The following is a 25,460-nucleotide window of genomic DNA, read 5'->3' on the forward strand; positions in this document are numbered from 1 at the left end:
CGTGAAATAACCCCGTGGGCACCCCGAACACCTCGTGTGTGGGAACGGGACCTTGGGATGTGAAATAACCCCATGAACACCCTGTGTTGGGGGAACGACCCCACAAATAACACCCCCAACACCCTGTGGGTTCTGGGGAACGGGGGCATCCAGCACCGCTCTGAGGCACAGCCAAGGCGCTCACGTTGCTTATCGGGGCATTTTTTATTTTGCTGTCGTGGGGTTTTCTCCAAAATTGAGCCCGGCGTGTCTTTTCGAGCTTTCCTACAAATCAAACACGCACGTATTTATCACGATGGGTGGTGCAACAGGTCATGGTGTGTCAGCCAGCAATGCAAAAGCCCAAGGGGCTGTGGAGACCCCGGCCGGCAGCCACTTGGCATGGGGGGTGAACGGCAGCTCGGGGGGGTGAAGGCAGCCCCGGAAGGGGTGAAAGAAGCCCCGGGGGGGGGGTGAAAGCAGCCCGGAGGGGATGAAAGCAGCCCCGGGGGGGCTGAAAGCAGCCCTGGGGGGATGGAAGAAGCCCCGGGGGGTGAAAGCAGCCCCGGGGGGTGAAAGCAGCCCCGGGGGGGTGAAAGCAGCCCGGGGGGGGTGAAAGAAGCCCCGGGGGGGGGTGAAAGCAGCCCCGAGGGGGGGGGTGAATGCAGCCCCGGGGGGGTGAAAGCAGCCCGGGGGGGGTGAAAGCAGCCCCGGGGGGATGGAAGAAGCCCCGAGGGGGGGGGTGAAAGCAGCCCGGGGGGGGTGAAAGCAGCCCCGAGGGGGGGGGTGAATGCAGCCCCGGGGGGGTGAAAGCAGCCCGGGGGGGGTGAAAGCAGCCCCGAGGGGGGGGTGAATGCAGCCCCCGGGGGGGTGAAAGCAGCCCGGGGGGGGTGAAAGCAGCCCCGGGGGGATGGAAGAAGCCCCGGGGGGGGGGTGAAAGCAGCCCTGGGGGGATGGAAGAAGCCCCGGGGGGGTGAAAGCAGCCCGGGGGGGGTGAAAGCAGCCCCGAGGGGGGGGGTGAATGCAGCCCCGGGGGGGTGAAAGCAGCCCGGGGGGGGTGAAAGAAGCCCCGGGGGGGGGTGAAAGCAGCCCCGAGGGGTGGGGGTGAATGCAGCCCCGGGGGGGTGAAAGCAGCCCGGGGGGGGTGAAAGCAGCCCCGGGGGGATGGAAGAAGCCCCGGGGGGGTGAAAGCAGCCCCGGGGGGGGTGAAAGCAGCCCCAGGCGCCGTCCGGGTCCCGCTGGAAGCTGCCGGGGCTCGGACCCCGCGGGGCACCGGGCCGCTCCCGGCCCCGTTATCCCGGGAGGGGGCCCCGGGGGCTCCGAAACGACTCCGGGGGGGGGGGGGGGGGGGGGACCGGCCCCGAGCCGAGGCTCGCGGATCCGCCCCTGCGGTCCCTCCGTGACCCCGCGGCCGATCACTTCCAGGGCGGCCCCGGCTCCCGATTTGAAAATGCAGCAGCGGCTGCTGGTGCTGCTGGGCGCGCTGGCGCGGCGGGCGGGCGGGCGGCGCCGGGCCATGGCCGGGCGCTGGGACGGGCCGCAGCGGCGGGCCTGGCTCCGCCACTACTACAGCCAGCGGCAGAAACGGCTCATGACGGTGCCGGGAGGGCGGGGGGGCGGCGGGGACGGGGGTGGGGTCGGCGGGGACGGGGGGGCACCGGGAAGGGATGGGGATGGGGGGAGGTGTGGGGGGGAGGGGACTGGGGGACGGGGAGGTGGAGGGGGGGTGGGGGTGCGGAGGGGATGGGGGGGTCACGGGGACGCGGGAGGGTCACAGGGACGCGGGGGGGTCGCAGGGACGCGGGGGAGTCACAGGGATGTGGGGGTTATGGGGGGGGTCACAGGGATGCGGGGGGGTCACAGGGACATGGGGAGGTCACAGGGGTGTGGGGGTTACGGGGACACGGGGGGGGTCACAGGGACGTGGGGTGGGGACGGGGGGCACAAAGGGTGGGGATGGGGCTGGGGGGCTGGACGCCAAGGACAGAGGATGAAGAGGGCACGGGGCACAGAGGTCACAAAAATGCGATTCAGTCAGAGAGGGACATGGCGAGATGAGGATGGGGCGTGGGGGGCGTGGGGGAGAAAAAGGATGAGGGACAGGAAGGGCAAGGGACAGGGGACACAAAGTCACAGGGACACAAAGAGCGGGGATGAGGGACACAAAGGACAGGGGGCATGGGGGGCATGGATGATGGGGGGGTGAGCCTGGATGCGAAGGACAGGGGGTGCAGAGGGCACGGAGACACAAAGGACACGGGTTACAGAAGATGGGATGCGATCGGTGGGGGACATGAAGGACGTGGGGGCAAGGGGAGATAAAGGATGGGACATGGGGGACACGTGGGACACAAATACCTGGATGTGAAGGATGGGAGACAGGAAGGACTTGGGGGGGGGGCGTCACAGAGGTCAACAAGGACACAAAGGGTGAGGATGGGGACATGAGGGACAAAACAGATGGGGGGTGTGAGCCTGGACACAAAGGATGGGACGTGCGGGACAGGGGTGTGAGGACCTGGGGACTGGGCAGTGGGGACGAGCGGTCTGGGAGGGAGCTCTGTGAACGCACTTTCCTGGAGCAGTTGCTGAGGAAGGCAAAAAAAAAAAAAAAAAAAAAGCTCCATTTTGGCTTAAAGCTGTTTCTTAGCATTTTGAAACAGAAAGACAATTCCCATGGAAGAGCCAGGAGCATGGGGGGCTCGGTGCCCCTTCAATAACCAGCAGGCCTGCAGTTGGCTCTGCTGCAGGAAAGTGAATAATGCTCGTCGGAAAGTACAAACACAGCGAAAGCACGCTGACCGCCCCAAAAGGAGCCTCCTCTAGAACGCTCCTCTGTGCAACCTGGGCCGCTTGTCCGGACTCACGGCCACTGTTTGGCGGCTTTAGGATGGGGTTTCCCAGGAACGGGAAAATTTGACCCAGGTTCTGCCAGCCTGGAGCCACCGGGCGTCCTCCCTGCCCTGCGCCCCTCGAGGTGGCTTGAGCTGCGTCCTCGGAGGGAAAAAATAACCTGGACTGGGGGTGTTTGGGGTGGGGAACGGCCGCCTCACGCCCCCGTGGTCTCCCCCCCGCCTTGCAGCTCCTGATCGCTCGCCGGAGGAGAACCAGCTGCTACTTCTACCCCCGCGCCTGGCCCAGCGTCCGGGGCGCGGACTGGTGGGAGCGGGTGGTGCTGAAGGAGTTCCGTCCCCAGGACTGGCTGGAGAAGTTCCGGATGTCCAGGGAGACCTTCTTCTACGTCTGCAACCAGCTGCGGCCGGGGCTGGCTCCACACAGCGCCCACTTCCACCCCGCGCTGCCCCTGGAGAAGCGGGTGGCCGTGGCCCTGTGGCACTTGGCCACCAACGTGGAGTACCAGACTCTGAGCCCGCTCTTTGGCGTGGGGCCCTCCACGGTGCAGACGTGTGTGCGGGAGGTGAGCTACGCCGTGGTCCTGCTGCTGAAGCCCCTCTACCTCCGGCTGCCCAACGAGAAGGAGCTGGAGAACATGGTGCGCATCTTCCGCGCCCGCTGGGGCTTCCCGCACTGCATCGGCGCCCTGGACAGCCTCCACATCCCCATCAACCCCCCGCTGCGCCTCAGCGCCGACTACTGCAACGGCCAGGGCTGGCACTCCATCCTCACCCAGGCCACCGTGGACGGGCTGGGCCAGTTCTGGGACGTCTCCACCGCCTTCCCCGGCAGCATGGAGAACAGCGCGGTCCTGGAGAGCTCCAGCCTGTGGGTGCTGGCCCAGGAGGGCCGGCTGTGCCCCAACCCGCCCAAGCACTTCATGGGGAAGGCGCAGAAGTACGTGCTGCTGGGCGACGCCACCTACCCCCTGCAAGACTGGATCCTCAAGCCCTACCAGGAGGATGAGAACCTCACCCAGCGGCAGCTGCAGTTCAACTACCGCCTCAAGCGGGCGCACAGCGTGATCGAGAACGCCTTCCTGCGCCTGAAGGCTCGCTGGCAGATCCTCCTCAAGTGCGATGACTGCAGCCTGGAGCTGCTGCCCACCCTCGTCCTCGCCTGCTGCATCCTGCACAACGTCTGCGAAGCGCACGACAACCCCTTCAACGAGGAGTGGCTGGAGGGCACCGAGCCCACCGAGCTGCCCAAGCCCTGCCAGCCCGCGCCCGCCGCCATGGAGGACGGCCGGGCTGAGCAGGTGCGCGAGCTGATGTGCCAGTACTTCGAGAGCTGCGGGGAGGGCTGACGGCGGCGGGGACACGGCCCTGCGCCTCCCCGGGCTCGGGTGGACGCCCCGGGACGCTGGCCCGGCAGTACCGGGCTGCTCGGCCAGGACTGCCGCACCGGCCCGTTGGCTCCTGCTGGTTTTGCCTCGGTGGGTGCAGGCAGCGGGATGTATTTCACCCCCGTGCTCTCTCCTGGGATCCGATCGATCTTGTGACGCGCTCTGTGCTGTGTAAATAAAGCGGGGATCACGGTCTGGCTGGGGAGAGGGCCGTCAGGTTGTCCTGGTGCGGATAAGCGCCGGCTCCTCACGGGGCCTGGCTGCAGCAGGTCTCTGTGCCATGGCCCCCGCGTCGGGAGGAGCTCAGGAGGGCACTCGAAGAAGGCAGAACCCCCCAGAAGGTACAAATCCTGTTGTGTGAACGTGCCTGGGAGGGAAAGGGAAGGAGGGGGCAGAGCAGCAACTGGCCAGGGGCTGGCACCGGTGGGGAAGGAAGCTGCACCTGCAACCCCCAGCTCTGGCTCTGCTCAGCTGGGGCTTTGCGCTGGGGGGGTCTGCGCCCCGTCCCGCTGCCCAGCTGGTTGTGCCAGCGCCTCCCAGCCCCGATCCCAGCCCCGGCGTGCAGGGCAGCACGCAGCTCTGCCCGCTATCGGCTGAGAAATCGCGCGGCGGCTGAGCCCCGTGGCACGCCGCCTCGCCTCGCCGTGCCAGGGCAGAGCCGGCTGCCGGCGCGCAGACACCTTCCTCAGCATTTCGTCTGCAGGTGGTAGGCGGGGGAGCGGCACGGGCACGTCGGGCCGTGCCAGCCTTCCCTCGGGGACGGGCCTGCCGCCCCTGGGCTTGGGGAGCAGCGAGCAGAGGCAGCAGGGCAGCCGCCCCCTCCCCGCCTTGGCCCCGGCCCCAAATCCTCACCCTCCCGGCACCCAGAGCGCTGCAGGCTGCTCGCCGGCGGTGCCGTCAGCGTCGGACGGGGCCCGTTTGCAGCCTGCCCGATTTTCACGTCCGTGTTTTGCAACCCAAAAGCAGCAGCCGGGAGGCATCGCCTCGGAGCTGGGAGCGGGGGAGCGCAGCGCTGCTCCCAGCCTCCTCGCCGCGGGGCTCAGCGCCCCCCGTTCGCCTCACGCCGGTGGGGCCGAGCAGTGGAAGATCGGGGTCCCGGGAGAGGGGCGGCTGGGAAGGCGCGATGGGGAGCGCGTTCACCTCGGGACAGCGGCAGGGGGGTGGGAATTGGCCTGCAGGGCCTGCAGGAGGGTCCCGCACGCTGGCGGCAGGGATGCCGGGAGTCCCACGGGGACTGGGGGCTGCGCTGGGAGCAGAAGGGCCCACGGCTGGGTGCACGGCACCGCCTGGGGGGGGTGAAACGGGGAGGCTGCTGCTGCTGCTGGGCTGGGGCCGGGGGGCAGCGCTGGGGGGCATCGGGGCAGCTCAGGGACCGTGGGATAGCCCCGGGGGGCAGCTCTGGGGGGCACTGGGGCAGCCCACGGGCTGTGGGGAAGACTTAAGGGGCGGTGGGGCAGCCCTGGGGGGCAGTGGGGCAGCTCAGGGGCTATGGGGCAGCTCTGGGGGGCACTGGGGCAGCCCACGGGCTGTGGGGAAGACTTAAGGGGCGGTGGGGCAGCCCTGGGGGGCACTGGGGCAGCTCAGGGGCTATGGGGCAGCCCTGGGGGGCATTGGGGCAGCCCAAGGTCTATGGGGCAGCCCTGGGGCGCAGCCCAGAGGCCGTGTGGGGCCGCCCCCCGCCCCCCACGGCTGCCTCGTGGCCCCAGGGCGCTCCCCAGCCCCACCCCCGCCCCGACTCGCCCCCCCGCGCGCCACTGCGCATGCGCCAGCGCCGACCTCCTCCCCCGCCCCCCCCCTCCTTCCCCCGGCCGCTCCCACCCGGCGGGGCGGGGCGGGGGGGGAGGCTGCGCCGTGCGCGCGCGCGCTGGGGGCGGGCCCGGCTCCCCCTGCGCGTGAACCGCCGGGTGGGAGCGGCCGAGCGCGGTCACGTGGGGCGCAGCATGGCGGCGCGCGGTGAGTGCGGGGCCCGGCGCCGGTGCGGGTCCGGCGCGGTTCTGGGTCCGGCGCGGCGCAGGGACCCGCCCGCTCGGTTCCGGCCCGCGGCGGGGCCCGGCTCCGATTCCGGCTCCGGTTCCCTCGCCCGGTCCCGGCCCCGAGCCGGGGCTGGGCCCTGCCCGCAGTGCCCGCTCCCGGGGCCTGGCCCCGCTCCGTGCGCCGGGCGGGGGGCGGGAGCTCGCCCGTTAGCCCGGGGCCCTCTGAGCCCTTCCCTGTGCGCAGGAGCCCGCAGAGCGTGACCGGGAGAGACCGGAGGAGCGTGACCGGAGCAGCGACCGACCGGGAGCCCCCCGCCATGGTGACCGAGGAGCAGGTCTCCGCCATCGGCCGCACGCTGCTGGACGCGGCGCAGCCGCTGCCCGCCCGGTTCCGCGCCCTCTTCACCCTGCGCAACCTGGGCGGCCCCGCGGCCGTGGCCTGCATCGGCCGGGCCTTCGGGGACGGCTCGGCGCTGCTCAAGCACGAGCTGGCCTACTGCCTGGGCCAGATGCGGGACGAAGCCGCCATCCCCGTGCTGCTCGGCGTGCTGCGGGACACCTGCCAGGAGCCCATGGTCCGGCACGAGGCGGGTACGGCGCCGCGGGAGGGGGGCGTGCTGAAACCCGGCGCGTGTCCCCGCCCGCGTCACGGCTCGGGGAACCCGAAGCGCCTGCCCGCGGCCCCCGGCCGGGCCGGTTGTCCGGGCCTCGCCTCCCCGCGGGCCGTTGCCGTGCTCGTTTGTCCGGCCGCGGTGTCTGGGAGGTCGGCGTCAGGCCTGCGGGGCGGGGCGAGGCCCTGCCGGGGAGCACGGCGGGGTTCTCCTCGCCCCGACACCTCCCTGAGACACCCCAGCCGCCTCCTGACGTCTCCTTCCCGCAGGTGAAGCCCTGGGCGCCATTGGGAACCCCGAGGTGCTGGACGTCCTGAAGCAGTACTCGGAGGACCCCGTGGTTGAGGTGAGGCTCTGGGGGTGGCGTTTCCGCGGGGTTCGGAGCCATGCCAGCAGCAGCAGGCGCTCGCTGCTGGGGCGTGCTCCCAGCGCTGCTCGGGGCCGTCCCGCATCCAGGCCCGCGTCCTCGTCCCCGCAGGTGGCGGAGACGTGCCAGCTGGCCGTCAAGAGGCTGGAGTGGCTGCGGGAGCACGGGGAGGAGCCGGGCGCCAGCCCCTACCAGTCGGTGGATCCCGCTCCCCCTGCCGAGGAGACGGACGTGGCCAAGCTGCGCGAAGCCCTCCTGGATGAGGGGCGCCCGCTCTTCGACCGCTACCGGGCCATGTTCGCCCTGCGGAACCTGGGCGGCCGGGACGCCGTGCTGGCGCTGGCTGACGGTAAGGGCCCGGCTGGGGCCGCCCGCCGTCTCCTCTCTGCAGGTTAATCCAGGATCGGCCTCGCCTAAATCCAGAGCTGTGCGGCTCCTCGAGCTGCTCCTTCTAGCGCTGCCTTCCCCCCTGCTTGCTTGCAGAGAGGACTCAGCCCAGAACTGGTGTGGGATTTGCCGGTCTGAGCTGGTGGTTCCTGGCTCCGGGGACCCGCTTTTGTCCGCCCTGGAAAGTCCAAGGCCACCCAGCCTCATCCTGGGCTCCGGAGATTGTTCTGGAAAGGGTGTGAATGTGTCCTGGCCAGGGAAGGGGCAGAGCGCAGCCCCGGACCCTGTTGGTCCCTCTCTGCAGCCCCAGGGAAGTGGATGGTGCCTTCTGGCCACCTGGTGTGAGCCGAGGGCATGCCCGTGCCATCGGACGAGGTGTGCAGGGCTCTGGGACCTCGTCTCGCTGTCTCACAGCTTCCCAGTCCCGCAGGGCTTCCTCTGCAGCACGGGCGGGCTGCTACACGCGCGGGGCACTGCAGTCCCAGTGGCGGGGCAACACGGGGAGAGGGAGGAGCGTGAGACCCTGCCCCCAGAGCCCCACGGGCCGGGGGAGAGGCAGCTGCGGGCTCCAAGCCCCATCCGACCGCCCCGCGCCTCCCCCTGCCCCGCAGCGTTTGGGTGGGGGGCCTCGGGTCGGCACCCCGGCGAGCTTTGGGGATTCACTCTCGCCTCCTCTCCCGCAGGGCTCCAGGCCGGCAGCGCCCTCTTCCGCCACGAGATCGGCTACGTGCTGGGCCAGATGCAGGACGAGGCGTGCGTGCCGCAGCTGACGGCCGCGCTGCGCAGCCGCGCCGAGAGCCCCATGGTGCGGCACGAGTGCGCCGAGGCCCTGGGCGCCATCGCCCGCCCCTCCTGCCTGGAGACCCTGCGCGCCTTCGCCCGGGACGAGGAGCGGGTGGTGCGGGAGAGCTGCGAGGTGGCGCTGGACATGTACGAGTACGAGAACGGCTCCCAGTTCCAGTACGCCGACGGGCTCTGCAAGCTGCAGGCCTGAGCCCGGCCGGGCGCGCCGCCGCCTTCCCCCGGGCGCGCTTCCCCGTCTGCCGGCACGGCTCCGTGCCCGGCCGGCGGAGGCGGAACTGGATTTGCTCTCTGGCACCATTACAGCTGCCTTCTGCATCCAAATCCAGGCTGAGCTGCTACTTGCCCCCCCTGCCCCCCCGGTTTCCTGGACCTGCCCCTTCCCCTGCCCGCAGCCTGGCTCGGAGCTCGGAGCGGGTGGGCTCTCGCTGCCTGTCGGAGCCCGTCGCGGCAGCTCGGGGCGCGCGGGCTCTGCTTTCCCCACCTGAGCTTCGCCGGAGGGGTCGGGGCTGGCTTCAGGCGCTCGCTCCTGTAGGTTGGAGCTGCGCGGAGCCTCGGCATTGCCCTCGGTGTTGGTGCCGAGCCGGGGCCCTCCTTCCCTCCGCAGCTGCTGGGGCGCCGGAGGAGCCGCCGTGGGTTTGGCCTCTCCTGTCGGGGCAGGCTGGCTCTGCGCTGCAGCAGCCTTTGCCCTGGGATGGGGCTTGTTCCGTGGCGAGGCTTGGAAGATTTGGCCACGGTTTTTCTTTCTGCAGGGAATGGCACTGCAGTGAGGGCTTACGGGGTGAGGCAGAGCCTGCCTGGACTTCCCCCGTGTTTAAGCAGAGCCGGAGGGCGGCGGCTGCCGCCTGCTGCCAGCACCCAGCACCCAAATCCCCCGGGCGCGCGCGGGGCTGGGAGGAAATAAAGCACCGGCCGTGGGCACCGGCGTGAGCAGAGCCGTGATTCAACACCGCGGGGTCCGGCCCCATCTGGGGGTCCCTGGGGCTGCCCTCACAGCACGGGGGGGGGGCCCAGCGCGGGCAAAGACCCCCCATGGGGTGAGCCGTGCCCGGAGTCCTCGCGGTGCTGCCGCGTGGGGTGTCCGTGCCAGCCTCCTGCTGACGGCGCCTCTCCCCTTGACCGAAGTCTCTGCGTGAGTCACTCGGGCTCGATCCTCTCAGTCCCCAAAGCTGCCGCTCCCCCGGTGCTGCGGCAGCCCCAGGGCTTTGTGCCGGGGGAAGGAGGGAGCGGGGAGCCCCAGCGCGGTCCCAGTCTGGTCCAGCTCAGCACCCCGTGGCAGGAGCCTCGTGGCACCACGATTTTGGTCGCCAGAAGCCAGACACGGGTGCCTGAGCGCTGTGGCGTGGGCGCGACACGGAGGAGGGGGGCCACCAGCTGCCAGACCTCGGTTCCTCTGCGCTGGTGACAGCCAGCCGCCGGTTTCACACCCGTGCAGAGGCGCCGGCTGTCGTGCGGCTTCTCGCCTCGCCCCCTCTGCCCTGCGCAGACCGCGGGTGGCAGGCGGCTTTGGGGCGGCACCGCCAGGCCTTGGGGCGCCGCCGTGCCCGGCCGTGTCCCCTGTGGGCGCTGGGGACAGGGACGTGGGGCGGGGGCCGCGCCGTCTCCCCCCGTGCCACGCTGTCGGCGCCCCACGGGAGCGCAGGTTGCGGTGTGCCTGGCGCTCCCCGGCGTGCTCGGCCCCGGTTATCGCACCGGGCTGCTCCAACCCTTGCTCCCTGCTTCCCGGCACTGATTTTCCAGTTGTGAATCACGCAGCCCAGGCAGGAGCGATGCCAAATTTTTGCCTCTGCTCTCCCTGCCCCCCCCCCCCCCATCTCCTCCCGCCTGCCTGCAAAAAAACCTCAACTCCTCCAAATGCCTTTTAAGCCCGAACTGGAACGAAAGCGGCATTTTTGCGGCCGGGATCTGGCCTGGGCGCAGCAGAGCCGGGACGTGCGTGGGGAGGAGGGCCTGGGCGCCGAGCCCTGCCTTGGCACCGGCTCCGGCGCGGGCATCGCAGGCGCCTCCGTCCCTCCCTGGCGATCCCACCCCGGGAAGGGATTGGGGTTTTTCCAGGTCTTTTGGGCACTCGGTGCTGGAGGGGGACCCAGGCGGGACCCGGGGTGCCGGGAATGCTGCGGGCCCCCTCCTGGCCTCCAGCCCCGGTGCTGAGGGCGTCGCTTTCGGGCAGCGCTGGGCCCCGTCAAGGACTTGGCCCCATCTGCTCGGGGGATTCGGGGCCTGCAGGGGGATTTAGCGCGGGGGGGGGGAGCGTGCCCGAGCTGGGGGTGTCCCTCCCCTCCCTGCCTTTGGGGACTCCCCAGCTGCAGCCGATTCCCCGCTCACAAGGGGACGCGGGTACCTGCAGCGCCACGTGAGGGGGGCGGGGGGTATTTTGGGGACCCCCCCCCAGCCACCTTGGACACTTCTTGCCCCCCCCATGCTGAGCTCGCCCGGGCTGTGCCCGGATTACCGGCGCTAAGCTCCTTCCCGCGGCTGCTCTGTCCTCCGCGCCGGCGGCCGAGCGGCTCCCTGAGCGCGGGGGGCATGGGGGCCGCGGGGGAGCCTCGGGGACCCTGATGCCGCCTGTCCCCTGCGTCCCCCCGCGTGGCGGAGGTTCGGGTGGCTCCGGGCCGGGGCACTGGGGGGGGAGCTTGGCGATGGCCCTGCCGGGGGGCGCCGTGCCGCGGCACCTGCTGCAGTCCCCCCCCGAGGAGGACGGGGTGCTCTACGTGGAGTACAAGCCCCCCGCCCTGGACAGCATCCGCCTGCCCCGCTACGTCGTCTACCTGGTGATGGCGGCCAGCCTGGTGCTGGTGGTGGCGTACGCCATCGTGGGCCACCTCATCAAGGACCTGGTGCACGACTTCGCCGGTGAGTCCTTGCGGGGGGGGGGGGGCCACACGGGGCTGAGCCACGGGGGTCCTCGTGGGGCTGGGGGGGGGGGGGGCGAGGGGGTCCCCAACCAGCCCAGAGGGGAAATGGGGCACTGGGGATGCTGGGGCACGGGGCAGGACCCCGCCGGCCAAAGGGGCGGATTTTTCTCCCCAGGTAAACACAGAACGAGGCCTGTTGCGCACAGTTCAGGTTTTTGCTGCATTGCTCCGGGGCTGGGGACCCCCCTGGGGGACACCGCGGCGGGGACGCGCTGCCCACGGCCCCGTCTTTGTCGCTGCAGATTGGGCATTCGGGCCCAAGCTGGAGGAGGAGAAGGCGGTGATGGGCGAGGGCGGCGTGCTGGAGGTGGAGTGGCCGGAGGAGGACGGGGCGCTGCCGGAGGAGAGGCCGCAGGGCGAAGGCGCCGGCGCGCTGCCCGGCATGGACATCCCGCTGGGGCTGCTCTCCGCCGCCCCGCGCGGCTCCATCTCCTTCGCCGACCCCCACAAGAAGAGGTTTTTCTAGGGGGGACCCCGCTGCGAAGCCCCCGTGTCCCCTCCCCGCGGCTCCATCCCCGTCCCCCCGCACCGCGGTGGTGCCAACGCGCGCGTCTCGGGGCTGCCGTTGCGCTGCACCCCAATAACCCCCCTGCTCCCCGTCCTGCTGGGGCGCCCCGACCTTGGCCCATCGGCATGGGTGCACGCGGGCGTGGCACGGGCACGGCCACACGGCCACACAGACGGACACACGGCCACACAGACGGACGCACGGACACACAGACGGACACAAGGACACACAGACGGACGCAAGGCCACAGAGGCGGGCGCTGGGGGGGCGCAGACACAGATGTGCCCCCGGGCGTGGGCGCAGACCCTCGGGGCGCGGGCGTGCACACGCGGAAACCTGGGCGCACGCCGCTGCACGTGAGCGCGGGCGTGCACAGACACACGGAGACGCCCAGACAGACGGACAGACGGACAGATGGACAGGCAGACACCCGGCTGTGTGCTGAGGCCCCCGCCAGAGCCAGAGCCAGGCCCTGCAGGATGGGGCAGGGCTCGGCAGCGCCCACGGGTGCCCCCAAAGCTGGTCTGAGCGGGAGCAAAGCGCCCACGAGCCTCTGGGAGAGGGCAGCGTGGGCGGGGGGGGCTCCGTGCAGACCCCCACCCTTAAAGCAAGGCGGGGCCTGGACCCCCCCCCCCCCCCCCAGTCCTTCGCTGGGGACCCCATCCCCACGTCCCCAGGGATTCTTCACCCCCTCGGGGAATTGCAGTGGGAGGGGGCCCCGGCGGAGCCCACCCATGGGTGCTGCCCCCTCTGTTTTCTCCCTGAGGACAGAGCGAGGCAGAGCGGAGCCGCCTGCGGCCGCTGCCAAGGTCTTGGCGATAAGGGCATTAATATTTACCCGGTTATGGCACCCGGCACTCCCTGGGCATGTGGGGGGCAGCGGGGAGAGATGAGCCCCCTCCGTCCGTCTGGCCAGGCCCCCACCCGCCCGTCCCTCTGTCCGTCCGTCCATCTGCACCCACCGGGCAAATCCTGCCCCTGCTGCGTGAAGCCGCTCTTCCAAAACAACACCGACAAGCCCCAAATCTGCCTCTTCTTCCCCCAAAACTGCGCTGCTCCCACGCTGCCCGGGGGCAGCTCCCCAGCTGCTCCCAGTCCGCCCAGTCTCCCCAGTGCCTGGGGTGCTGTTCCCGTGGCGCTGCGTCCGGGGGTCCCGGTGGGTGCTGGGGGCCCGCGGGTGCTGGTGGCGGACAGGGGCGGAGGTGCCACCACCCGGGGGTTAAGGGCACCGCGTTGCCATGGCACTTGGTGGCACTTGTCCTCCTGAGCCCAATAAAAGCCGCCCCTTGGCCCCGGGTGCAGGGAGCGGTGCCGCGTGCTGGGAGACGAGTGCCCGCCTCGGGGTGCAGGATCGGGCCCCTCCGCCGCCCCGCAATGCCGAGGTCCCCGCAGCCCCTGGGGCTGCTGCTCCTGCTCGCCCTCGCTGCCACCGCCCGGGGACAGGAGGGTAAGTGCCACCGGCACCCCACTGCCCTCCCCAGTATGACCGGTCTGCCCAGTGCCTCGAGCGCCGGCACTGCGGCAGCAGCCGTTCTGGGGTCAGAGCAGGAAAATTTGGGGGCGACTTCTCCACCCCGTGCCAGGCACCCTGTGCTCTCATGGGGACAGGTTGGCTGTGGCAGGGGTGGCTTTGTCACTGGGCCTCAGCACCTCAGTGTCCCCCAGTGTCCCCCAGTGCCAGGCTCAGGCACTACGCCCTGAGATGGAGGGTGCTGTCCTCTGGCACGCGGCTCCCCTGAACCTGTCCCCGTCCCTGTCCCCATTCCCACCCCTGTCCCTATTGCTGTCCCTGCCCCCATCCCTGTCCCTGTCCTTGTCCCTGCCCTCATTGCTGTTCTCATTCCCATCCCCATCCCTGCCCCTATTGCTGTCTCTGTCCCCATTGCTGTCCCCATCCCCATCCCTATCCTTGCCCCTATTGCTCTATCCCCATCCCCGTCCCCAATGCTGTCCCCGTCCCCATCCCCAACCTCGTCGCTGTCCCTGTCCCTATTCCTATTGCTATGTCCCCCTTGCTGTCCCCATCCCCGTCCCATCCCTATCCTTGCCCCCATCCCTGTCCCCGTCCCATTGCTGTCCCTGTCCCTATTGCTCCGTCCCCGTCCCCACGGCTGTCCCCGTCCCGGTGCCTTGCAGGCATCGTCTCCAAGCAGTGGCAGCCCTGGCTCGTTGGCCTCACGGCCGTCGTCGTCTTCCTCTTCATCGTCTTCGTGGCGCTGCTCGCCAACCGCTTCTGGCAGCTCAGGATGCGCAGGTGGGGGCCGGGGCCGCATCCTGCCCGGGCCGGGGGGCACCGCGCCCTTCGGGGGCAGGGTGCCGGGGGGGGGCGGGGAGGGTCCGGTGCTGACGCCGCGTGTCCCCTCGTGTCCCCTCGCAGGAAGCGCGGAGCCCCCGAGGAGCCGCAGGCGATCGGCAGGTACCAGCCCCAGCCCCAGCCCCAGCCCCAGCCCCGCCTCAGTTTCCCCTCTGGGGGGTCCCACGCGTGGGAGTGGGGGGGGGGTGGAAGGCGGCAGCGCCCCGCTGACGGCCCCCCCCCGGTCCCCGCAGGCTGGAGAAAGCCGCCTACAGCAACGCGGCGGCCGACAGGGACAGCGACGACGAGCAGGAGCGCCACAAGGCCACGTCGCTGTGACACGCGTGGGCCGCGCTCCGGCCCGCCCGCGACCGCAACTCCATGCCGGGTTTTGCGGGGCGCCGAGCGCAGAACGGCCCCGGCTGACGGCAAAGCCCGGCCTGGATCCCGGCCCCGCGGGAATGGATAGGGGACGCCACCCCCCCCCCACGGCAGCCCGCGGGACCCGCGTGGGGGCCGCGTGACGGGAGCCCACGGGGGGGGGCTGTGGGCGGCCCCCCCGCTGTAGCCCTCCAGTAAAGCCGCCAGCCCGCCCCCGCCTCCCGTGTCTGGTGTTGCCGCGCGTGGGGACGGGGCCGTGCCCACCCACGCGTGGGTGCGGCGGGGGTGGGGCTGCCCCTCAACCCCACGGGACCCCTGGGTGACGGGGGGGGGGTGGGGGTGGGGGTGGTGACGTCATGCGGGTGCGTGGGGTGGTCATGTGGACGAGGTGATGCTGTCACGTTGGGGGGGGGGGCAGCACCCCACGCGTGGGTCACCCGTGGGTGCCCCAACCCCGTGTCCCCCCCCCCCCCCCCCCAGCGTGTTCCCCACATGTGTCCCCGGGGAGCCGCCACCACCTGCGTGGGGAGAGGGCACCCACAGGTTGGGCCTCCCACGGGTGGCGGCACCCACCCAGGGCAGTGCCCGCCCCGCCCAGCAGCGCCCCCACGCGTGCCTCGGTGTCCCCCGTGGGGGTGGCGAAGGAAGCGCGGACGCGGCGTGGAGTTGAAGCATAGCTTGTTTAATTTTTATACATTTTTTCGTCTTTTTTTTTTTTTTTAACTTTTCTCTTTTCTCCTTTTTTTTTCTCCGCTTTTTTTTTTTTGTCTTTTTTTTAAATCTCTTTTTTTTTAAATTTTTTTTCCTCTTTTTTTTTTTTTTTTTTGCATAGGGGAGGGGGGCGAAAAAAAAAAAACGGAAAAAGAAAAAAAAAAAAACAACACAAAAAAAAAAAATCCAACCAAAACCAAAAATGACCAAAAAAAAAAAAAAACAAACCACAAAAAATTCCCTAGCCACGTTCGGGAGCTGTATGTAGGCAGGCGCGGCGGGGGGGCTGCGTTCGTGTACATGGAGTAATCAAATATCGTGAAAAGCTCCGGGGAGGCGAGCGGGGGTCCGGGGGGGGGGGCGGCATGCAGGGGGGGCACGCGTGGGGGCGGGGGGGGCGGGGGGGGGGACAGCGGCGCCCCGCTGCGCTCAGCCCCCGCAGGGTCACGGGGGGGGGGGAACGCAGGGAGCGTGGGAGGGGGCTGGGGGGGGGCACCCCCATGGGGAGGGGGTGTGAAGGGGGGGGGTGGGGGGTGGGGGGGCAAGGAGCCCCCAAAAAAGCGGGCGCGGGCGGCCGGCAGCGAGCGAGAGGCACTGCGTGGGATTTTTGGTATTGGTGTCGTCGTGGGCCTGCCGGCTGCCCCGCCGCGCTTTTTTTTTTTTTTGAGGCCCTTTCTTGCCTTTCGGTTAGTTTTGTTCTTTTTTTGTAACACCCCCCCCCCCCACCTCCCCCCACCCCCCCCCAAAATTCCCCCCCCGATCCGTCCCCGGCCCGCGGGTGCTGCCCGTGGGTGAGGGCCGGGGAGCAGCAGTTCCAAACGGAGAGTACGAAACGAAACAAAACGGAAAAAAGGAAAAAAAAAAACAAGAAAAAATAAAAACAAGAAAAAAAAAACAAACAACAACAAAAGACATATATATATATATATTTATATATATATATATTCCTTACTTTGCGACTTAAAGTACCTTAACTGCGTGTCGGCCCGCAGGGACCCGCGCCCCCCCCGCCCCTGCGGCCCCATATATATATATGTGGGTATATATATATATATATGTACAGGGATTTATTTATAGGTCACGAGGACTTCTTTCTTTTTTTTTTTTTTTTGATTTTTTTTTTGTATTTTTTTTTCCCCATTTTTTTTTTTTTAACGCTTTTTCAACGCAAACGAGTACTAAAAACAACCCCCCCCTCGGGGACTGTAGTGCATGAGAACCGGAGCGAGCCCCGGGGCGCGGGGACCTGGGCTTGTGGCGGCGCGGGATTGTCCCCCCCCACCCCCCCAAAGAAATTGTCCCCAAGCCCCGGGGGGGGGGACACCCCGCGATGACCCCCCCCCCCCACCACCACCACCGGCAGGGCTGATTGTGGCCACCCCGGGGGAGGGGGGAGGCTGGAAAAAAAAAATCACGGCGAACGGTTCAAAAATAATAATAATAATAAAAATTAGTGGTCGGCCCCCCCCTCCCCACCCCCGGCCCCCCCCCCCAGCAGACCCCCCCCCGGCAGACTGGGTGGTGGGCGGGGGGGGGGGTTGCATATTCCCTTCGGCTGGGGGCCGCGGGGGGGGGGGCAGGATGCGGCCCCTAGCGCAGAGCGGAGCAGTGCAAATATCCCGGGGGGGGGGGAGCTCCCTGCCCCCCCCCCCGGCCCGAGCCTCCCTCCTTGGGGGGGGGGTCGGGGTGCGTGGGGAGGGGGGGGGGTGAGTCCGTGATTTTTTTTTTTTTTTTTGCTTTTTTTGCCTTTTTTAACATTTTCTAAGGTGCTTTTCTTGCCGAGGGCGGGTCTTTAAATTTTTTTTTCTTTTGGGGGGGGGGGGTGCAGGCCCCCCCTCCACGCAGGCGAAGGCAGCAATGAGGTGAGGGGGGGGATCCGGGGACCCCACGGGGGATTCCCCACGGCACGTGGCCCCGGCCCGAGGGGCGCCCGCGCCCCACGCCCCCCCCCCACGCCCCGCGGGCTGGGGGGGCCCGGCCGGGGGGGGGGCCGCGCTGCCCCCGCTGCTCCGCTCCGGTCACGGGTGAGAAATGCTTTTTTCCTCTTTTTTTTTTTTTTTTTGCTTTAAACTGAATTTTTCTATCCTTAACCCCCTTTTTTTCGTTTTTAGTTGTTTTTTTTTTTTTTTTTTTTTACAATTTTCACGGTTTTTTTTTCCATTTTTTCGTCCATTTTTCTTTTTTTCCTCAACTCGACGCTAAAACTACCGCTACCTGCGTTGCATTGTCCTTGCAGAAACCAACACCGCGCCGTGCAGCTCCGGGAGGGGGGGGGGGGTGGCTCCTCGGGACCCCTCCTCCCCCCCCCCCCAAAAAAAAATTTGACCCCCCCCTCCCCGATCTGCACCGACCAGCGCCCGGGGCCCCCCCTGCCCCCTCCACGGGTGACCGAGCCACGACACCCGACCGCGTCTCCTCAGCGCAAAGCAGCAGCGAGGGCTCCCCGTGTCCCCCCCCCGGCTCGTCACGACCCCCATCGGTCCTCGGCCGCGTGGGTTTTAAGGCAAATTCTGGATTTTTTAGGGGTGCGCGCGGCTTGGGGGGGGGAGCTGCAAAGGCCCGGCCGGAGGGGACCCCCCCCCCCACTCCCCGAGGATGAAGCCGGTGGGGCTGGGGGGGCTGCGTCCCCGGGGGGGGGGGCACAGCTACATTCACACGGTTCCATTCCTGCCACGAGAGCAGCCAGGCTCAGCCCCCCCCCCGGCTGGTGGCCCCCAGCCCCATTTCGCATCTTATAAAGGGGGGGGGGGGGGGTCCCATGCCCCCCCCCCCCCCCCCCCACAAGCTCCCACCCGACTGTGTCCTCACGCCTCGCCCGGACACACTGGGGGGGGGGGGGGGGACGACACACATGGGGGGGGTGTCCCCACCAGCATCCCGCCGCCCCCCCCCCTCCTCGCCGCCTTTGGTTGCTGAAAGCAAAAAATAAACGTAAAAATAAAAAATAAAATTAAAATAATTAAAAACAAAAACAAAACCAAAACCAAACAACAAAACAACAAAAGGAAGGAAAAAGAGGCAAAGCGAAGGGGCGCGCAGCCCCCGGCCCCCCCCGGCCGCCGGGCCCCCCCGGAGCCGCAGCCCAAGGGGTATTGCATATTCGGTGTGTTCGTACAGGGCGCACTCGGCATTAACAACTGGAAGACGTTTACGGGGGGGGGGAACAAAATCGGTAAAAAAACAGAGAAAAAGGGACTTTCCGGCCCCGCGGCCCAACGCAAGAACACGACATGCAGACGGCGAGCGGGCGGCGAGCGGCCGGGCCCCCCCGGCCCCCCCTGCGGCGGGGAGCCCCAGGCATGCAGCTACTCCTGTGCGGTGAGACCGTTTCTGGTAATACTTAGTCTTCGAAGGCAAGGCACATCATGTGGTATAAAATTTCGTGCAAATTAGGAAAACATGGATTTTTTTTTTTTTTTTACCGCTTTTTTTTTTTCTTTTATACAGATTTTTTTTTGTTTTTTTTTTTTTTGTTTTTGTTTTTCTCTTTTCTGAAGGGGGAAGGTAGAGCCGGTTAATACAGTCTGCCATGCACAGCATCAGCCATCCACGGATGGGTTGAGCCAGGTCACGAGATCCTGTTAAAGCACCATGCAGTTTATTTGTCTTTTTTTTTTTTTTGTCTTTTTTTCATGTGTTTCTTTTTTCATATCCTTAAAAAAAAAAAGTTTCCCTCTCCGCCAAGCGCGCTCTCTTTTTTTTGTTTGTTTGTTTTTTTCCTTTTTTGTTGTTTGTGGCTTTTCTTCTCATCATCTTTTGTGTGTGTTTCACGTTCTTTTTTTTTCTTTTTTGTTTTGTTTTTTTTTTTTTTTCCCCGGGATTTCCTGCGTCAGCCCTTTCCCCACGGTGCCACGCTGCGCCCAGGCGGGCAGGATCCGGCCTCGCTGGGCCATCCCGGGGCTGCTTGGGGGGGGGGTGTAAATGCTCTGGGGGGGTGGCGGGGGGCCAGGGGGGGCCGGGGGAGGCGAGCAGGGTGCGGGTGCAGGTGCGGGATGCGGGCGGTCCATGGGGTGCCCCACGGGGTGCCGGCGGCGGCCTTGGGCCATCCCTCGGTGGCTTCGCGCCGGTGTCCCCGCGGCTGTGCCGTCACCTTGCGGGAGGCGTCGGGGCCTTCGCCAGCCCCTGCTCGTCTCCGGGTGCCACGTGCCGGGTCCCCTGCTCTAAGGCACTGCCCGCGGCGCGGCGCGGCCGGGTCAGACCCGCTCGGTCCCCACGTCCCCTTCCTGGGCGCGGTGACATCTCGCCGTGGGACGGGGCCACCGCCGGGCTCTTCCTCGTGTGCTCGCCGTGAGCGATGCGTTGGTGTCAGCGCACTGGTGCCGATGGAGCGATGCTCACCGCGGTGCTGGCACGGCGACGGTGCCGGTGGGCGACGCTGCGTGGCGATGCCCTGGTGCCGGCGCAGCGACGCTCCGGTGCCAATGTGCGGTGCTCCGGTGGTGCCAACGGGCGATGCTCCGGTGCTGGCGTGCAACACTGGGGCCGGTGTGCAAAGCTCGGTGCCGGCATGCGATGCTTGGTGTCACCGCGCCGTGCTCGGTGCCGGCCTGCAGTGCTCCACGCCGGGGTGCAATGCTCCGTGCCGGCGTGCGGTGCTCGGTGCCGGTGTGTGATGCTTGGTGCCAGCGTGCAAAGCTTGGTGCCGGCGTGCAGTGCTCAGTGCCGGTGTGCAATGCTCGGTGCCGGTGTGCGATGCTCGGTGCCGGTGTGCGATGCTTGGTGCTGGCACAGCGATGCTCCAGCGCTGGGGGCTCCTTCGGGACCCGGCCCCTGCCGCCCTCCCCGCCGCGCCACGGCGAAATTGAGGCACTTGAAGCAGCGGGCAGGGTGCCCCCGCGGTGGGGCTGGGGCCGGAGGCACGGCGGGGGCTCTGTGGGGGGGCTCCGGGAGTGGCTCTGCGGTCACCTTCACTCTCGTCCTCCTCTTCTCCATCGTTTTTTTAATTAAAAAAACAAAAAACAAAAAACAAAAAACAAAAAACCAACAAGCCAGCCATCCCAGCAAGCCAGTGCCAGGGGCTCCCGTCTCTTCTTCCTCCTCCTCATTCTCCTCCTCCTCCTTTTTTGTGATTTTTTCTTTTTTTGTGTGTGTGTTTTCTTTCTTTCTTTTTTTTTTTTTTTTTAAGATTCCCTCTTAAAAGTGCATTTCCTACAAAATGTGCAACACAATCGAACCCTCTCGTCGCAAGTCCACATGGTACCTGTCCACAGGAATGCATAGCTTGGACACACGGACGCACACCCCGGCACAGCCCCGCCCCCCCCCCCCAGGCACCGGGACACACAAGGACACACGGGGACACGTGGGGACACATTGGGACACACAGGGATGCGTGGGGACACGCGGGGACACAGGCTGTGGGGAGCGACGAAGGCATTGCACAAAGACGGGTGACCGGTGTCACACCACGGGGGGAGCGTCCCCACGCCGTGTCCCCGTGGGTAACGGGGCGCCACCGCCGGCACAGGTCCCCAGCCCTGCCCATGTGTCCCCCTGTCCCCAGCCCCTCTCCTGCAAGACCTCCTGCCAGGCCACGCTGGCCACCGCGTTACCGCATCACCGTGTCACCACGCCACCGCACCACCACGCCACTGCATCACCGCGTCCCCGTGTCACCGCGTCACCGTGTCACCGCGTCACCCCGTCACCGCATCACCCGTCCCCAAGGCGCGACCACGGCACGGAGCATCGGACCGGGAGCCACAAGACAGTGAGCGCGGCCGCGGCCACGTCCCGCAGGCGCCGTCAGGACGCGTTCACCCGAGGGCCACCGCCACCCCCCCGGCCCCCCGAGAGCCTGCATGGGGGTCCCGGGGGGGAGGAGGGCAGCGCGGGGGGGTTTGTTCTTTTCTACTCACATAGAGGCAAGAATGAAAGAGTAAAGACAACTTTGCATAAACAGCCCTCTGGCGAGCGGGGCTGCGGCCCCGCTGCTGCTCCGGGAGCATCGCTGTCACGAGCTGCGTCGGGTCTCGGGCTCGGTCTCGCCGCGGGGCCGGCCGGCGGGGCAAATAGTGTTCGGTTTTTGTTTGTTTTTCTGGCAAATCGGATGTGGATGCGTCGCCGGGGGGGGGGGAAGGTCCTTGTAGGGTGTTTTTTTTGTTTTTTGTTTTTGTTTTTTTTTTTTTCTGTGTGTGGGTTGTTGTTGTTGTTTTTTTTTTTTTTTTCCTTTTTAAAAAAGTTTGAACCTTTTCCTTCTTCCTTTCCCTCTCTCTTTCCTTCCTGGATGGGTTTTGCTTGTCGTCGTCGTCGTTAGTTCGTGCTCTCCGTCGTCACCGAAAGGCTGGGCCTGGTGCTCTGGGACGGGGATTTTCCTCTCAGGGTGCCTAAAGCAGAGGAGAAGGGAGGCGAAGGGGTGGCACGGCTGCGTTATCCCAGGTACCAGGACTGCCGGAGAGAAGAGAGAGGCGCCGTTAGTGCTGTGCCCCGCGGGCCGTGCCCCCTGGCTGCGGCAGCCCCCGGGCCTCCGTGCCAGCACGCGCCCCCCTCCCACCCTCCCCGTGCCTCAGTTTCCCCGTCTGGAGACGTTGGGGACGGCACGTCCTCGCCACGCAGCCCTGTCCCGCTGCGCCCGCCTGCGTCACCGCACCGCGTCCGATGTCCCCTGTGCCACCGTCCCCGCTGTGCTGCCACCCCATGTCCTCGTTCTGCTAGGGTGTCCCCGAGCCCCCACCTCCCTGCTGCGCCAGGACCGCCCCCCCCCCCCCCCGGTGCCGTGTCCTCCTCCCAGGGTCCCCGTGGCACCGTGCCCGGCGTTCCCCGGCCCCAGCAGCAGGACGGGTCCCGCACGTCCCCGCCGTGGTCACTCCTGGAAGCCACCCTCACGCCGTGCCCCCCCCAGGCTCCCCACCACCGCCCCACACCCCGAGGCGATTTTGGTGGCGTTTTCGCCCTGACGAAGGCTGGGATGCTCCCCGGGGCTCGCCCCCTTTGGGGACAGCGGCTGTCCCCAGCGCAGGGGGTGGCAGGGCCGGGGGTCCCTCCAGCCCCACTGCCGGCCCCCCACCGCCCTCCCATTGTCTCTGGCTGCCCCAAGTCCAAGTTCATCCCCGATGACCTCATGTCTGGTTTCCGTTGGCAACGAGACAGCTCGGGGGCCTCCGCTTCCCTTAACCCTTCCCGGCCCCGCCATACATGACCCGAGAGCGCCAGGTCTCAGCCACCCTGGCCAGGGACGCCGGCGCCTCCTGCGTCCCCCCCAGCCCTTCTCCGACGCTCCCCAAACCCACCCCACACCTGCGAGCACCCCAGCACCCAACTCTGCGCCACCGGAGAGACCTCCCCGGGTTTGGGGACCTGCCGTGGGTGGCACGTGGCTGGGGACAGCCCCTCCCCGGACACCGCTTTGTTTCCCCCTGCCTCAGTTTCCCCACGCAGAGCAAACCTCGCACTCCACAACCGGACACACGGCAGCTCCCGGTGCTGGACAGGAGGACAGGGACACTGCGAACACCCAGCGGTGACCCCCAGGGGGCTGGGGGGACCCCGCTGTGCCCATGCGTGGAGTTGGGGAAACTGAGGCAGGGCGGAGGCTGTGGTCGGCGCCAGACGGGGCACTGCAGGAGGTGCGGGGACCAGGCACCCTGCGTGGGATGGGGACACCCCACTGGAGCCCGGGGGGTTCCGGGGTGCCCCAGGGGATCACTGTGGGGGGGTCACCCCCCCTTGTTGTGGCACAGCACCCCAGTGTGCCCCAAGGCACGGTCGCAGACCCTGAGCGTGCACACCCTGGCACAACACAGCACCCACGGGTGCCCCTGGCACGGCGCCATCCCCACCCCGTCCCGCCGCCCCGGCACACTGCTGCACCCCGTGGGCACATGGAGGGGTGCGGACCGAGAGGGGAACCTCCCCGGGGTGACCGAGTGGCGTCACCCCACGCAGCAGCCAGACCAGCGACCAGCCGAGGCCGACTCGTGTCACGCGTGGGGACCCCTGCCCCGGCCCGCCGGCAGTGCCTGCCTCGCTCGCGCCAGCTCGCGAGCTACGGATTAAAAACTGCCCAGCACTAACTAACGGCATCTGGGCAGGCACACGCCACATCCCACTATGCCCCAAGCAGCTGGTGGGCACAGCCGGGTGACGGCGGGGTGCCCGCGCCCTCCTGGAGGGGGGACACGTGGACCCCCCCGGCGTCCCTCGTGCTCAGCGGTGCTGTGGGCACCCAGCTGTGCCGTGGTGGCGCGTGGGGCGCAGCCAGAGCCCGGCAAGGCGCCAGGCGTGGGCACGGCACGGACCCTGGGGACCCTTTCTGGCTGCGAGGCACTGGCAGCGCCTGGTGGCCTGGCACGGGGTGCCTCTGGGGCAGCCCCAGCCCCATGGGGTCACCGGGAGACCCCCATGGCCAGGGCAGAGCTGCCCGTGGGGGGGACGCCACGGTGACAATGCCCACGGTGACAATGCTTGTGGTGGCGGTGCAACGCCCAGAGCAGGGATGCCCGTGGTGGCGATGAGACGGCGGTGATGCCCACGGCACAGAGTCCCACGGCGGCAGTGCCCGCGGCAGAAATGACCACGAGGGAAACAACCACAGTGGCAGTGCCCACGCTTGCCATGCCCACGCTTGCGATGCCCACGGCGGCGGTGCCACAGCGGCGATGCCAGGCTGGTGCTGCCCGGGGCGAGGGCAGGAGGGTCCCCCCAGCAGCCCCCCCGTCTCACCTGTGCCTGATAGATACTCCCAGGATCCCTTGGTCCTAATCCCACGAAGGAACGGTTCGCAGGGGGCGTGCCTGGTGCAGAGTAGGCTGGGGAACAAACGAGAGCTCGTTAACGGGGCTGCGGGCGGCACCGCCATCAGCCCCCCGGGCCAGCCCTGCCCGCTGCAGGACGGGGGTCCCGGGCACCCGGAGCCGGTGGCCGGGTGACGTCCCCGGCCCCGCGGGCCGTGCCGGAGAGCTGTGCCGCACGGTGCCGCGCGGTGCCTGCCGTGGCACGGACGGGTGCCCCTGTGCCACGCAGGCTCTGCGGCGTCAGGACAGGGCTTGCCGGCGTCGCTTGGCCACATCCCCCCAGCTGGGGGCCGGCGCTGGGACCCCACTGAGCCCCATGGAGGCCGGGTGGTGGCGGGAGGCCCCGTCCCCCTTGGGGACAGGCAGCACTCCCAGTGCGTCCTTCCTGAGCCCAGGGCGGGGACTGGCACTGCCCGGTCCCCTCGCCATGCCATGGCCCCGTCACCGGCCGGGCCATGCCGTCCTGAACTGTCCCCTCCACGTCGGCCGGGGTTTGATGCGCTCACGCCACCAAAACTCAGCACCCACGCTCCAGCTGATGGCACCTGGCACCGTGTCTGCTGGGGACACGCGGCCTCACAGGGTACCGGGGGTGTCCCTTGGGCGCAGTGGGACGGGGACGTTCCCCACCCCATGCAGCGCCGCGGTGGCACAGTGTCCCACCGCCGCAGCACGTGCCCCGAGGCAACCCCAAAATCCTCCTGCCCGAGGCGCTGCAGCCCCCCGAGGAGGAGCGGAGGGGAGCCAAGCTCGTCAGCCACTGCTGCTAATGAAGCCTGACGTCGAGGTTTCGGGGGGCTTTGCAAGCACTCCTGGACCCCCGTGGCAATGAGAGGACGATGCCCCAGCGCAGAGCCTGGCGCCGCACCGCTCCCCGCAGCACCGCACCGCTGGGGAAACTGAGGCAGGGAGAGGCGAGGAGCCTCCCCCCTGCGCCCACCCTGGGGGCTGCGGCTCTGCTGCCCCGTCCCGCTCCGCCGGCCGCCCGGGAGGGACGCGGGGCTCGTGCCGGTCCCTGGGACCAACTCCGAGCCCGCCCGGGGGACGTCGGGCGAAGCGCCCGCGCCGCCCTGCCTGAGACCCAGCAAACTCATTGCGTGCATCGCCTCCGGCAGCACCCCGGGGTGGCGAGAGGAGGGGGCCGGCGGGAGGGTGGGCGCCGCGGGGGTGCTTACTGGGTGACGTCGGTGAGGTCGTCCCTCCCTCCGAAGTTGTCGTGGTGGATTTGGTGTCAGGAGAGACGGCCAACCGGGGCATGCCGGGGGGAGGTGGCGGCGCCAGCATCTGCGTGGGCAGGTAGTGGCTGGGCACTTTCACTTGACCACTTCCATTTAACTGGGGACACAACACAGACAAAAAACAAACAGCAAAAGCCATTAGGGAGGCACAGGCGGCAGCGGCGAGGCCGGGCCCTGCGCGGCGCGGAGCGTCCCTCGGTGACACGAGTTTGGTGGGTCTCAGAGCAGCCCTGAGCGGACGGCGCCGGCGAGCCCTGGCACGGGGGGAGCAGAGCCACGGAGCGGGGACAGGGTGGGGGCGATGCCGCGGGACCCCTTGGAAGC

The 25,460-nt window shown here is 68.1% G+C and overlaps 6 protein-coding genes across 14 annotated transcripts in view; 5 read left to right on the forward strand and 1 right to left on the reverse strand.

Moving 5' to 3' along the window:
- The first annotated feature begins 1,384 nt into the window (after positions 1–1,384).
- Positions 1,385–4,414, forward strand: LOC121060007 (protein ANTAGONIST OF LIKE HETEROCHROMATIN PROTEIN 1-like). The gene is made up of 2 exons (XM_040537311.1): positions 1,385–1,576; positions 3,062–4,414. The coding sequence occupies exons 1-2, from the start codon at positions 1,430–1,432 to the stop codon at positions 4,178–4,180; spliced, it is 1,266 nt and encodes a 421-aa protein (XP_040393245.1). The 5' UTR covers positions 1,385–1,429; the 3' UTR covers positions 4,181–4,414.
- A 1,628-nt stretch (positions 4,415–6,042) lies between these two features.
- DOHH (deoxyhypusine hydroxylase) lies at positions 6,043–8,682 on the forward strand. The gene is made up of 5 exons (XM_040537312.1): positions 6,043–6,172; positions 6,437–6,783; positions 7,073–7,149; positions 7,282–7,519; positions 8,241–8,682. Exons 2-5 carry the CDS (start codon positions 6,510–6,512, stop codon positions 8,549–8,551), a joined length of 900 nt encoding a protein of 299 aa, XP_040393246.1. The 5' UTR covers positions 6,043–6,172; positions 6,437–6,509; the 3' UTR covers positions 8,552–8,682.
- A 5,102-nt stretch (positions 8,683–13,784) lies between these two features.
- Positions 13,785–14,540, forward strand: SMIM24 (small integral membrane protein 24). Its single transcript, XM_040538020.1, has 3 exons — positions 13,785–14,035; positions 14,159–14,197; positions 14,329–14,540. Exons 1-3 carry the CDS (start codon positions 13,785–13,787, stop codon positions 14,411–14,413), a joined length of 375 nt encoding a protein of 124 aa, XP_040393954.1. The 3' UTR covers positions 14,414–14,540.
- Positions 14,541–18,798: 4,258 nt separating this feature from the next.
- Positions 18,799–21,031, forward strand: LOC121060010. The gene is made up of 2 exons (XM_040537322.1): positions 18,799–19,725; positions 19,766–21,031. The coding sequence occupies exons 1-2, from the start codon at positions 18,799–18,801 to the stop codon at positions 20,111–20,113; spliced, it is 1,275 nt and encodes a 424-aa protein (XP_040393256.1). The 3' UTR covers positions 20,114–21,031.
- Positions 20,257–25,460, reverse strand: part of NFIC (nuclear factor I C) — a 42,872-nt gene continuing 37,668 nt past the window's right edge. For 4 of the 9 annotated variants that reach the window (XM_040537318.1, XM_040537317.1, XM_040537313.1 and 1 more), the window contains exons 9-11: positions 25,074–25,233; positions 23,828–23,913; positions 20,257–21,553 (exon numbers count right to left, since the gene is read on the reverse strand). In XM_040537318.1, the coding sequence (XP_040393252.1) occupies positions 21,536–21,553; positions 23,828–23,913; positions 25,074–25,233 (264 nt within the window). In that variant the 3' untranslated portion in view covers positions 20,257–21,535. The remainder of the gene's footprint in view (positions 21,554–23,827; positions 23,914–25,073; positions 25,234–25,460) is intronic. The other 5 variants (XM_040537321.1, XM_040537320.1, XM_040537315.1 and 2 more) reach the window with 2 other exon arrangements.
- LOC121060012 (mucin-1-like) lies at positions 20,322–21,422 on the forward strand. The gene is made up of 2 exons (XM_040537325.1): positions 20,322–20,478; positions 20,509–21,422. Exons 1-2 carry the CDS (start codon positions 20,322–20,324, stop codon positions 21,420–21,422), a joined length of 1,071 nt encoding a protein of 356 aa, XP_040393259.1.

The sequence above is a fragment of the Cygnus olor genome, chromosome 26 (genome assembly GCF_009769625.2).
Source record: "Cygnus olor isolate bCygOlo1 chromosome 26, bCygOlo1.pri.v2, whole genome shotgun sequence".
In the NCBI taxonomy this organism is placed as follows: domain Eukaryota; kingdom Metazoa; phylum Chordata; class Aves; order Anseriformes; family Anatidae; genus Cygnus; species Cygnus olor.